The sequence below is a fragment of the Myotis nattereri genome (assembly GCF_964212035.1).
Source record: "Myotis nattereri genome assembly, chromosome: 14".
In the NCBI taxonomy this organism is placed as follows: domain Eukaryota; kingdom Metazoa; phylum Chordata; class Mammalia; order Chiroptera; family Vespertilionidae; genus Myotis; species Myotis nattereri.
The window spans coordinates 32,300,914-32,312,902 of record NC_138089.1 but is presented as its reverse complement, the minus strand read 5'-3'; the positions used below and the strand labels follow the sequence as shown (position 1 = coordinate 32,312,902).

Genomic DNA, 11,989 nt, shown 5'->3' with positions numbered 1-11,989 from the left:
TCCATCCTACTCAACTGCATGCACCTGAACGCTGTCAAGCCCACATCACGCAGGCACGTGGGGCCACGTGTTCGGACCATAGGTTCAAGCTCACAACTACAGCTGTCGGCCATAATTGTGCTGGGCGGGCCCTGCCCTCCACGCTGGGACGTGCACGTGGCCATGAGAGGACTGTGCCCTCTCATCAGTCCGAGGCTTGAACCTGTCCAAACACTGTAGCCGCTCTCCACAAGGACATCTTTTTAAAAGACTGTGTGTCCGCCAAAACCGGTTTGGCTCAGTGGATAGAGCGTCAGCCTGCGGACTGAGGGGTCCCGGGTTCGATTCCGGTCAAGGGCATGTACCTGGGTTGCGGGCACATCCCCAGTGGGGAGTGTGCAGGAGGCAGCTGATCGATGTTTCTCTCTCATCGAGGTTTCTAACTCTCTATCTCTCTCCCTTCCTCTCTGTGAAAAATCAATAAAATATATTTAAAAAAAAAAAAAAAAGACTGTGTGTCCACAGTTTGGTCAAAAGGCCATATTACGTTTGTTCCACAAAAGGATTTTAAATTGAAAATTGGAGGTACGGATTTGACTGACATCTCTCAGGAGTATTTTAGTGAAAAAAGACCACGTACTGACATAACCGGTCTTCCCAGGTTCAGAATTGTTAGAAACCAACACTGATTCTCACATTGAGAAGAAAAGCAGTTAGAATAGAGTATTGGTATCTTCTTTCCCAGGGAGGAGCCACTGCCTCTTGGGAGAGTTTCTCCCTCTTCAGCACCTAGGCTATCAGACCCCATAGAACCCTTCCCCTAGGGGTGGGCAAACTTTTTGACTCGAGGGCCACAATGGGTTCTTAAACTGGACCGGAGGGCCGGAACAAAAGCATGATGGAGTGTTTGTGTGAACTAATATAAGTTCAAAGTAAACATCATTACATAAAAGGGTACGGTCTTTTTTTTTTTTAGTTTTATTCATTTCAAACCGGCCGGATCCGGCCCACAGGCCGTAGTTTGCCCACGGCTGCCCTAGAGCCATAGTTCTCAACCTTCTGGCCCTTTAAATACAGTTCCTCATGTTGTGATACCCAACCATAAAATTATTTTCATTGCTACTTCATAACTGTAATTTTGCTACTGTTATGAATCGTAATATAAATATCTGATATGCAGGATGGTCTTAGGCGACCCCTGTGAAAGGGTCGTTCGACCTCCAGAGGGGTCGAGACCCACAGGTTGAGAACCGCTGCCCTAGAGGTAAGAGGACAGGTGGCCTAGGGACAGGTGGCATTGCAGGAGGTTAGCCCTGCTGATCAGAACTGGCCCTCGATGCAAGGGGCCTGTAAGGAGGTTCAGAACAGCCCGCCAAGTGGTCCCCTCAGTTACACAAACGAATTCCGTTTTCTGTTCCCAAATGAAGAGTATAATTTCGTGGGACCATTGTGTCTGGTTGGATGGTATCCAAACAAGTTTCCACATGAGGATGATGTCTCCAGAGCCTTGGCGTTCACAGACACAGACAAAAGATCGCTTATGCGCCACTTGACTGAGGGACCAACCTCCTCTAAATGGGGCTGTTCTCACTGGCCAGTCCCCAGCTCCAGAGGGAGGTGTTAGGGACTTTGTGACAAAGGAGAGAGAGCAGCGCCTTGTCTGCAGATGGGGGTGTGAAAGGCCACAGCTAGAGCCCTTCACACAGCGGGCCTCTCTTCAAAGTCCAGCAGAAATCGAACTCCGGGAGAGAGAGCAGCAGGCCCCCGGCCTGAGGAGGGCTGGGTGAATGCAGCCCCTGCCCAGCCCTCCAGGGCCGTCCTCTGCTGGCCTCTGGACCCTTGTCCTGTACTAAGCAAGTCACCCCTGGACTTTATCTGCAGCCACCTCAATGGAGACCCCTTTGCTGCTTCCTGCTGAACTCCAGGCCCAGAGGGCAAGGGGGCGGAACCAGAGATCCAATGACTTTGTTTTTAAATCATCTCATTACTAAAAGAGCCCCCTTTACCTACAGCACTTAAAGCACTAAGCCACCCCACATCGCTTTACTTTTTTAAAAAAGGAAAAATCCAAAGCTCTTCTCTCTGGGAAGCCCACTCCTGGGGACTCAGTCATTTCCACTCCTCTCTGGGGGTACCTTGGTTCAGAGCAAACCTCAGGAGCAGAGGGTGAAGAGCCAAGCCAGGCCTCTGGAAGCCAAGCCCAGGTTCAGGTCCCCAGCTCCGGCGCGGGAGTCCTGCAGGAGTCTGGAGCAGCTGTTTAGCTTCCTGCCACCCCTGGCACCGATGGCTGGGACTGCAAGGATTTTCCCTACCTGTTTCTGTCCTGGCATAGTTTTCCCACGCACCTTGGCTCAGCTGAGGGTCCCAGAAGACAGGAGAGCAGTAGCGTTCCAGAGGTACCAGCTCTGTTTCTCAGCCTGGCCCCGCCTCCAGGTTTCCTGAACTGCCCCCAACAGCCCCAGGCCTTTGCCAGAATCCTCACCGCCCTGCAGGCCCGGATGCTTCCCCAGCCTTGGGAACGCTGGTGCTCTTGGGGGCAGGGACAGAGCCACCTGGCCACCTCAGCGCTGCCCTGTGCCAGGCCAGGGACAAGAGAACCTCTCTTCCCCAGCCACTAGAGGCCTAGGGTCTCCAACGGATCAGGATCTCCAGACAGGCACCCCACCCCGTGATAAAGAGGGGTGGAGCCCTTCCCCAATCATTACACCCCCCCCCCCAGCTATTTTTAGATCTATCGGAGGGGGAAGGAGGGATTGCTGGGCTTAATCCCTTAGGAAAACCCAGGGCCCATGTGAATGGCTCCCAGTCCTTGCTGAGAGGCCACCACCTGGAGCAGGAGGCTGGATGTGCTGCTGCAGGCGCACACACAGACACACACACAGGCGCACACACAGACACACAGAGACACACACACACACACACACACACGCACGCACGCACGCACTCACGCAGCTCACTGGCCCTAATCTAAAGGGATCTTCCTGGTTTCTAGCTGTCCCACGCTGGTCCCTTGGGTGAGTCCCAGGCCTGGTCAGCTGTCAACTACCCTATCACCACCATCCCTAAGCCAGTGGCCTGTCCTGTGCATCTAGCTGTGAAGCCCAGGACCAAAGAACTCTTTCTCTCCTGACCCCTTTCCATAGCCAGCCCTTGCTTTGCTGAGATGCAGATTTCGGAGAATTTTTGTAAGGCCTTTCTCGCACACCAGTATCAATCTGCCAAGCTCTGTATCTTGGGGCAGCCAAAGCAAAAGCCTGTGGGAACATGTGTTGGTGAGGATGTGGAGAAATTGGAAGTCCATGCATTGCTGGTGGGAGTAAAAAATGATACAGCTGCTGTAAATAAAAAGGGGGGGGGGGGGAATGGCAATTCCTCAAAAACTTACACATAGAATTAAAATATGGCCCAGCAGTTCCATTTATGGGTGTATACTCAAAAGAACTGAAAGCAGAAACTCAAATTTTGCACATACAAGTTCCTAACAGCATTATTCACAATAGCCAAAAGATGAAAGCAACCCAAGTGCCCCTCCACATATGAATGGATTAAAAATGTGGCCCATCATACATACAATGGAATAGAATTTCCTTTAAAACAGAATGGAATTCTGATAGATGTTACAACATGAACCTTGAAAATATTATGCTAAGAGACATAAGCCAGACACAAAAGGACAAATACATGATTTCACCTGTACATCATAACTACAATAGTCACATACATAGAGATATTCCAGAAAATACAATAGTGGTTACCAGGGCTGAGAGGGGGTGGGGGGAGATAGGGAAGGAGGAGTTAGTGTTTCATGGGGACAGAATTTCACTCTGGGAAGATAAAAAAGTCCTGGAGATGGATGGTGGCGATGGTTGCACAACAATGTGAATATACTATATGCCACTGAATTGTACACTTTAAAACGGTTAAAATGGCAAATGCTATGGTATGTATGTTTTATCACAAGTTTTAAAATGCTAAAAATGTCACTGGGGCAGGGACCAGGACCTAGGCATGCTTATCTCTCCAGGGGTTCCTACTATCCCCTGCAGGGGAGGGAAGAGCCTAGGATTTGGAGTCAAAGATTCATTTACATTCCACATTCCCAAGCTGAGTGCCCCTGGGAAAGTCACTTAACCTCTCTGTAAAGCGGGAAAAATAAACTCTACCGAGCAGGGTCATCATGAGACACAACTTAGCTAAAGCATCTCTAGGCTCAGCCTGGGGCCTGGCAGTCGGTGTGCGTCCTCTGAGTGCAGCCCAGTGTGAAATCTGGGGCTGAGAGCATTTGCTTCGCAGCTCTGTCCCCATGTGTCCCTGGCGTGTGTAGAAAATAACTCTGAGGGTAGCTGTTTGTGACTGCCACTTCCACCAGCTTCGATTTCCCCCTGTGCAAATGGGTCACCCTCTTTTACACGGCTGTTGTGAGAAAGTGGACTTGACATGCACCCTGGTCTACTTTGCTGGTAAGGCTAAACGCAAAGGACTGCATCCTCAGCTGACCAAGACCTGGCATGCATGTAACCCTCACCTCCTTCCCTTAGCTGGGCAGAGTTCAACATTCAATACAGCCAAGAGTTCTTGAGTGCCCACCGTGTGCCAGGCTCTGTCCCAGGTCCAGAGGATACCGAGGGTGGGTAGAGGACTAGAGCACTGAGCCCCTGGGGAAAGTGGAGGTCAGGGGGCAGCGAGGCCCCCGGGGAAGTAAGGCCCCGGGAGAAGCGTTATCCAGTTCCACGATGTGGCAGCAACAAACTTGGCTCTATTTGTTTCCTGTGCCCGACTCCCCGGCCACCGACCCCTCTGGGCCTCGAATCAGGTCCCTGTAAGTCCTGGGACAGTGCTTGCGGTACAGGTTTTCCACCAGCGTGTTGCTGCCTCTCACCACACCCTTCCCTTCCTGGTTCATGTAGTTCCACAGGTGCAGGGCGTAGGAGTCATTGAAGCTCGGCTCTGGGCTCCACACTTCGTAGTAGCGCCTCCACTCAGGGTAGGAGATGGGGTAAAACCTTTGGGGGTGCAGAAAGGACACGTTCAAGCACCGCAGGTCGCTCAACTCCTGGAAGTCCTCCAGCTTGCACCACACTCTCAGCATCCTCGTCATCAGGTCGGGACCCTGGTTGCCCCAGATGTATGAGTTGTAGTGCTCGACGAAGTTCTCCATGCACTGCCACAGGAAGGCGTGGCGGGGGAGGAACCCGAACACCCCGTTACTGGAGTACCGGGAAGCCTGCGCGGCCAGAAAGTTCTCGGCGGGGATGGGCCTGATGGAGATGATATCCGTGTCCATGTAGACGCCCCCGTACTTCCAGATGATGGCCAGGCGGGACGCATCGGAGCTGACGTGGAGCCAGTTTCTCTCTGCGCTGGCGTTGATCTGCAGGAGCAGGTGCAAATCAGCCCCCGCGGGGGAGGGGGAGGGGGCGTTACAGCAGGAGGCCAGGCAAAATTGGGCTTTGGGCAAATAGATTTTTGGGAAGCGCGGCCTGCTGCCCCTCCCCAGCTGCCCTGGCACATTGGGTCATCCCTAATAGCTGGCCCCAGCTATCCTGAGGTGGTCTTACTGGGCCAGGACAAACCACACCAGCACCCCACCACCACCACCACCATCACCACCACCACCAAGGGTCACTAGACGCTAGCCCTGGTGTATGACTAGTTTGTGAAAAATGAATGTAGCATCTCCCAGAACAATTTGAGCAGAGATTTCTCTTCCCAAGGAGTTTGGGTAATGTTAGTTGAGCCCAGGTGTGGGAGGCGGGGACCAGAGCCAGCAGGCTGCCTGGCCTTTACAGTCCTGGAGCGCCCTCTAGCGGCAGAGCACTGAGCGCGCAGGCACCCAGCGTGCATGTGCCCTTCACCTGGTCCCTCTCCACTCCCAGCCCCTGCCCAGCGCCTGCTCTACCGCTGCCCAGGGCGACGCTAGTCGTCACCTATTTGTTAGAAACCCTGTGCTGGCAACTGCAGATGACACCTCAGTCTGGTGGGTCGCTCCGCCTCCTGCTCAGAGCTCCAAGTTGAGATTTCCTGGCTCTTCAGGGGGAGAGATAGGAGCGCTGGGATCTACTAGTAAAGTCACAAGAGTGAAACTGACCAACTGCCTTTACCCCTTCCTCCCCCTATACACACACACACACACACACACACACACACACACTCAGGCCTGTCGCTTAGTCTACAAAATCTCTCTTGCTGACAACAACCAGGGGCAGGTGTGTCCTTCACTCAGAAAATCCACCCAGGAAAGCCCCAGGAATGAGGCAGGTGGCAGTTTTCCTCTTTTGTAAACGAGTACTGTAGTGGCTGAATAATGGCCACACGAAGATATCGGGTCCTAAGCCCTGGAACCTATAGCTGTTACCTCATGGAGAAAGGGGTCTTTGCAGCTGTGATACATTGAGGATGTTGAGATGGAGAGACTATCCTGGAATATCCTGACGGATCCTAAATGCAATCATAAGCGTCCTTTATACTAAGGTTGATGGAGAGGTCACACACACACACACACACACACACACACACAGGAAAGGGGAAGTGAAGATGGGGGTAGAGGCGGAAGTGACCAGCTCCACAGGAAGGAGTGTTTTCTAGAGCCCCCCACACCCATGGGGGAATCGGCCCTGCCAGCACCTTGATACCCACCCAGTGGTACTGGTTTGGGACCTCTGGCCTCCACAACTGTTCTGTTCTCTTAAGTCACCAAGTGTGTAGCATTTGATTACACAGCCTTAGGAAACCAACACAAGTACCTTCACAAATGGCCTCAATCCTGCCTCTTGGCCTGCAAAACCTAAAGTACTGACTTTCTGGCCCTTTAAGGAGGAAACACTTTCTGACATTTGGTCTAGCTAGCCTATGATTAGAGCTTTGATAGGACTTTATATAGTAAGCAAATGTTATTATTTTTATGTCATATTTTAGTAACTTTTTAAAAAATGATTTTATAAAATTAACATATTCTCATCACTGAATTCACTCCCAATTCATACTAAAACACCTGCCATTACTGTGTGTGTTGTTTTTTTTCATCAGGTCTTTTTCTTCCAAATAGTTTGGGGGAGGGGAGTTGCATAGCTAAAGTAATCTTACATTATAATGCAAGAGTATTTAATTCCATGTTGTAGTCTTCATAAGGTGGCACAGTTTAAAGCTCCATAATGGACTCATTGAATGGTTCTACTATAAGTTCCTTAAACATTACTTGATTGTGGGTCCTCATGAGAGAAATACTTAATTGAAATATTATTTCCTTATTCTGCTATTTTACTAAGATGAAGATTACAAAATTCTGAGATTTCCAGGAGTTTCTTGATCATCCTATATAATAAAAGCCTAATATGCAAATCGACCAAACAACAGAACGACCAGTCACTATGATGCACACTGACCACCAGGGGGCAATGCTCAATGCAGGAGCTGCCTCCAGCCTGCAGGCCCCAGGCCAGCCAAGGTGGGTACCAGCGGGGGCCCCCCGATCGCCCTTCCGGTCACCTCACAGATCAGCCCTGATCACTGACCAGGCCTAGGGACCCTACCCATGCACAAATTTCATGCATCGGGCCTCTAGAATCTTAATATACCCAATCGTATACAGCAGCACCCCACCTGATCTATTGTGAATTTTCTATTTACATAATTTTCATGTGAAATCTTGCCTAGTTTCCCCTTAAGGTGCAAAAATAGTTTAACATGGATGGGTTTAAAACTGGCAGGGAAAAATAAGGAGTATACACAGCTAGAAAAAACACAGAAACTCATTCCGTTAAGAATAGCCTCAAACGGAACCTAGACATTAAGATAGAAAGCCAGAAACAAAAGACAACAGGAAAAGGTAAGTAACTTATGGTCTCTCCCAATTACTTGAATCAGAGCTCAACCCAGGCAAGAGTTAAAGGATCTGCCCAACTGGTGTGGTGCAGTGGTTGAACCAGGAGGTCACGGTTCCATTCTAGGCAGAGCACATGCCTGGGTTGTGGGCTCAATCCCCAGTAGGAGGGATTGAGCTGATCAATGATCCTCTCTCATCATTGAAGTCTCTCTCTCTCTCTCTCATCCCTCTTCTTCTCTCTAAAAGTCAATAAAAACATATTTTTTTAAAAAAATAATAAAAGAGTTAAAGGCTCTGGGTTCTAGTCCTGTCTCTCACACTGAGTCCTTACCCTCAGTTTACCCATCTATAAAATGAGTAGGCTGTCTGTGGTCCCTCCCAACATGGGCATTCTAAGATTCTCTGAACACTTACTTGAGTGTACCATGAAGACAATGGAGTGTCTTCAAACAGGCTTTTCATATCCAAAGGGATGAGGAAAACGTTGTCTATTGCTGAGAGGAGGGAAAAGGCTGGGTACGTGGAGTTTGGGGGCAGCTGCATGGAGCTGCTGAGGCCCTTCATGAAGAACACCACCGGCTGCTCGGGATAAACCTTGGCAGCGGACTCCACCGCGCAAGAGACCAGCGGGGACGGCTCCGTCCTCTCAGAGGTCTCTAGGAACACAATGCTGCGTCCCTTGCCCAGAAGGGCTTCCGGCCCCTGCTGGGACTTGTGGGGCGGCAGGCAGGAGAAGAGGCAGCTGGGCTTCAGGGTGAGCTGGTAGAGGAAGCCACAGGAGAGCAGCAGGACGACCAACAGGGAGAGCTGCAGCTCCTTCAGCATGTCCACGTCTCCCTTCTGGCCGCTCCTTTAAGTCAACACAATTCATTACAAAGCACATCCACAAAACCGGGTAAAGATAGCACACGCAGAAACAACAAAGGAGTATCACTTCCAAGCTTAAATCCCAAATGAAACATAAACAAATCAAGTCATGCAGTATTCAAAAGAAAAATGTATTAACTGGAGTTTAACTGGGAGATTTAGGGTGATTCAAAATGGGGGGGGGAATCATTCATTAACAGAAAAACTATTAATCACATGCACTCGCTTATAGATTAAAGAAGAAAAGCTGCATGATCATTTTGGTGAATAGATGCCAAGAACAGGATACAATTCTGTTCAACAGAAGGCGTGCAGGAGGCAGCCGATCAATGATCCTCTGCTAAGTCTAACCAAGGCAATAAAACAAGAGAAAAGAATGTCTGCTATGAATTCTAGAAAGGATGAGGCAACGACATCACTAGTTGTAGAAAATATGATTGCCCACCTAAAAAAATTCAAGATAAGTTACTAAGAAACTAATAGAACTAAGAAGAAAATTAACCAGGGAAGCAAACTGAAGAAAAGAGTTAAAGAACTTGCCAAGATCACACAGTTAGCAGACCCATGCCTCTAACTCGGGCTTGCCTGTCCCTGTAGGACCCCCTTCTCCATAAACATTAGCTCTAACTCCAGGAGAGCAAAGATTTCACTTTTTCGATGGTCTATTTTTCACATTCCATATGACTCTTTTAGAAAACACAAAGCCAATGAATCAGAGCTTACCTTCTAGCCTGAAACTCACCGTTAGCCACTGTCTGAAGTCTTAGCAATGACCACAAGTTTTTCCTGCTATACTCTTTGATAAATCACCACCTAATCTTCCAACTCAACTACTGAGGGAAGTAAATCATTGGCCGAAGATTAACACTAAACACGAGTTCTCAGAAAGCTCCTCCCTTCAGTAAGTTCCCCCAAACACAGAGACTTGGGGACAATAAAGGCTTCGCACAATTTTTCAGGTGGCCCACACACTAATCCTATTTGTGGATTTATCAAGGGGAGGGGGTTATAGGGTGACGACCTCATCTGGAGAAAGTTGAATATAACCCTGAAGCTAAAAGATATTGCACCTAAGCAGTTTAGTTTCCATCCAAATCATGAGCAGAGCCTTGGGAAAGATTCATCATCAGAGGACCCTGTAATTTGGGCCAAACTTTGCAAACACAGATCTGAGGAAAAGAAAAGAAAGTCCATCACCACCAATAAGCAGTGGACAGCCCTGGGAATCCAAGGTCCTGATGATTTGGAACCAGAATTTATTAGCCAATTTCAGTTACAGTGGCTTCAGGAAGGATCCTTTGCCCTGAGGCCCCCCTTGTGAGGTACAGCTTCCTCCAAGCCTCACAAGGTCAGGTTCATCACCCTCCACTGACGTGGCAACCCCCACATCTCCAAAGATAGTGTCGCTCTCCTGTGGTCTGTGCCCCAGTGCTCCTGGCATGAGTAGGTAGTTATCCTCAGTGAAACCATTCTCATTCAGGGAGCGCCTATCTTCAACTCAGAGCCTTCTCTCAGCCATGAGCAGGTAGCCACAGTTCCCCCTGGGTGCTCTGGTGTGAACCTGATGTCCTTCCTGAGTGTTTCTGCAGAGGCCTCCTGTCACCTGAGCCACTCTGCCAGGAACTCCCAGGGCTCCCAGTTCATCTCTTTAGCCTTCCCTCTGGTGGGAACAGAGCTGCCTTCCCTTCCTTCCGCTCCCCTTTCTGCCTTATCTGGCCTGTATCACACGGACTTTGTGTGGGTAGATGCCACAGCAGCAGCTTCTAACCTGGACTCCACAGGTCCCTAGAGGTCCCAGGATGGGCTTTGGGGACCCTGGGGCCATACCCTGCACCAGTCCCTTTGCCCTGAGTGTCACTGATGCACAGCCCCTACATATTCCCTGTCCGAATGTCCCTGCTCTTTGATGCTTCATGACAAGAACTCTGTTCAAAATTCCTCCAAATGTCTGCCCCACACAATGGCAGGCTTGCTCCGACCAGCCAAGCAACCCCAGGGAGAGATCTGAGATGTGCAATGGGTGGGTCTGGATATGCTGAAGAAAGCCACATATGCATCCCGATGTCGTCTCCTTTCCTAAAAGCTTTGGCCTCCTGTGAGAGTTCCTGCTTCCTCCACCCCAATGTGAGCCAGAGCTGGTCAATGCAGTGGACTGTGGAGCCTGGGAAACTGCTACTGACTGATGAGGCCTTAGCAACGGTGGAGTGATGTAGCCCCACGCAGGATGAGGGCAAAACCTCTGAATCCAGTGGGATTTTTACATTCAATATTATCCCAGTATTGTCTTTATTTTACAATACTCTTCTGTGGATGTTCGGAGCTAGTCTGAAGAAAAGTTGGTACAGGGAGGAAGACCTTGGAATCAGAGCTGAGATTTCCCCCCAACCCCCCAGCTCCACGGATAACCTCTGATAAACTCAACCGGGAAAACTTCAAGGTTTGGGCCCACACTCCCTCGGCTATAAAGGACTCACTGTATCAAGAAGGAAATTAAAGGAATTTTAACACGAAATGTTTGTTGAACTGAATTACACGTGAAAAGTGCACCTCTTAATTCTGTAGCTTCTTTGAACTCTTGATTTATTGTAAGAAGGAAATATTCGAGCCAGCAATACTTGCCCTATTTACTTTGGAGCACTTGGAACCACAGTTCCGGCTTTTAACGTATTTGTTAATCAAGTGGGACTGATAAACTTGTTAAAGCATTCAGCTATTAACAGTGCAAAACCAATACAGAGTGATATCTTATCAACATTGTCAATTTCTGCCTTGGCTGGTAGTCAGATGGTTAGAGCATCCTCGTGATACGCCAAGGTTGTAGGTTTGATCCCCGGTCAGCGCACATAGAAGAATCCACCAATGAATTCATAAATAAGTAAAACAACAAATCCATGTTTCTCTCTCCCTGCCTCCCTTTTTCTCTCTCTCTAAACAATAAATTTTAATTTAAAAAAATACATTGGCTCTTGGTCGGGGTGCATGCCTGGGTTGCGGGCTCCATCCCCAGTGGGGGGTGTGCAGGAGGCAGCCGATCTATGATTCTCTCTCATCATTGATGTTTCTCTCTTTCCCTCTCCCTTCCTCTGTGAAATCAATAAAGGTATATTTAAAAAACAAACAAAATTAACAAAAAAATAAACCCATTGCCAATTCCTTTCATCACTGTTCTGAAGCTGGAATGAAGACTAGAGACCTGGGTTTAGGTGCATGAACAGAGACAGTTCACTGCAGAGTGAGAGAGAATAAGTTCCCAGCCTAACACTTGAGAACCCATGTGGGAATAACGGAAGGTTATGAACAAGTGACATTATCAACATTAAA

At 49.1% G+C, this 11,989-nt stretch overlaps 1 protein-coding gene across 1 annotated transcript; it reads right to left on the bottom strand.

Annotated features, from left to right (window-relative positions):
- Positions 1-4,735: 4,735 nt before the first annotated feature.
- Positions 4,736-8,626, bottom strand: A4GNT (alpha-1,4-N-acetylglucosaminyltransferase; the record flags this gene model as incomplete). Its single annotated transcript, XM_081106519.1, has 2 exons — positions 4,736-5,350; positions 8,216-8,626. 2 exons carry the CDS (start codon positions 8,624-8,626, stop codon positions 4,736-4,738), a joined length of 1,026 nt encoding a protein of 341 aa, XP_080962645.1.
- Between the last annotated feature and the right edge of the window lie 3,363 nt (positions 8,627-11,989).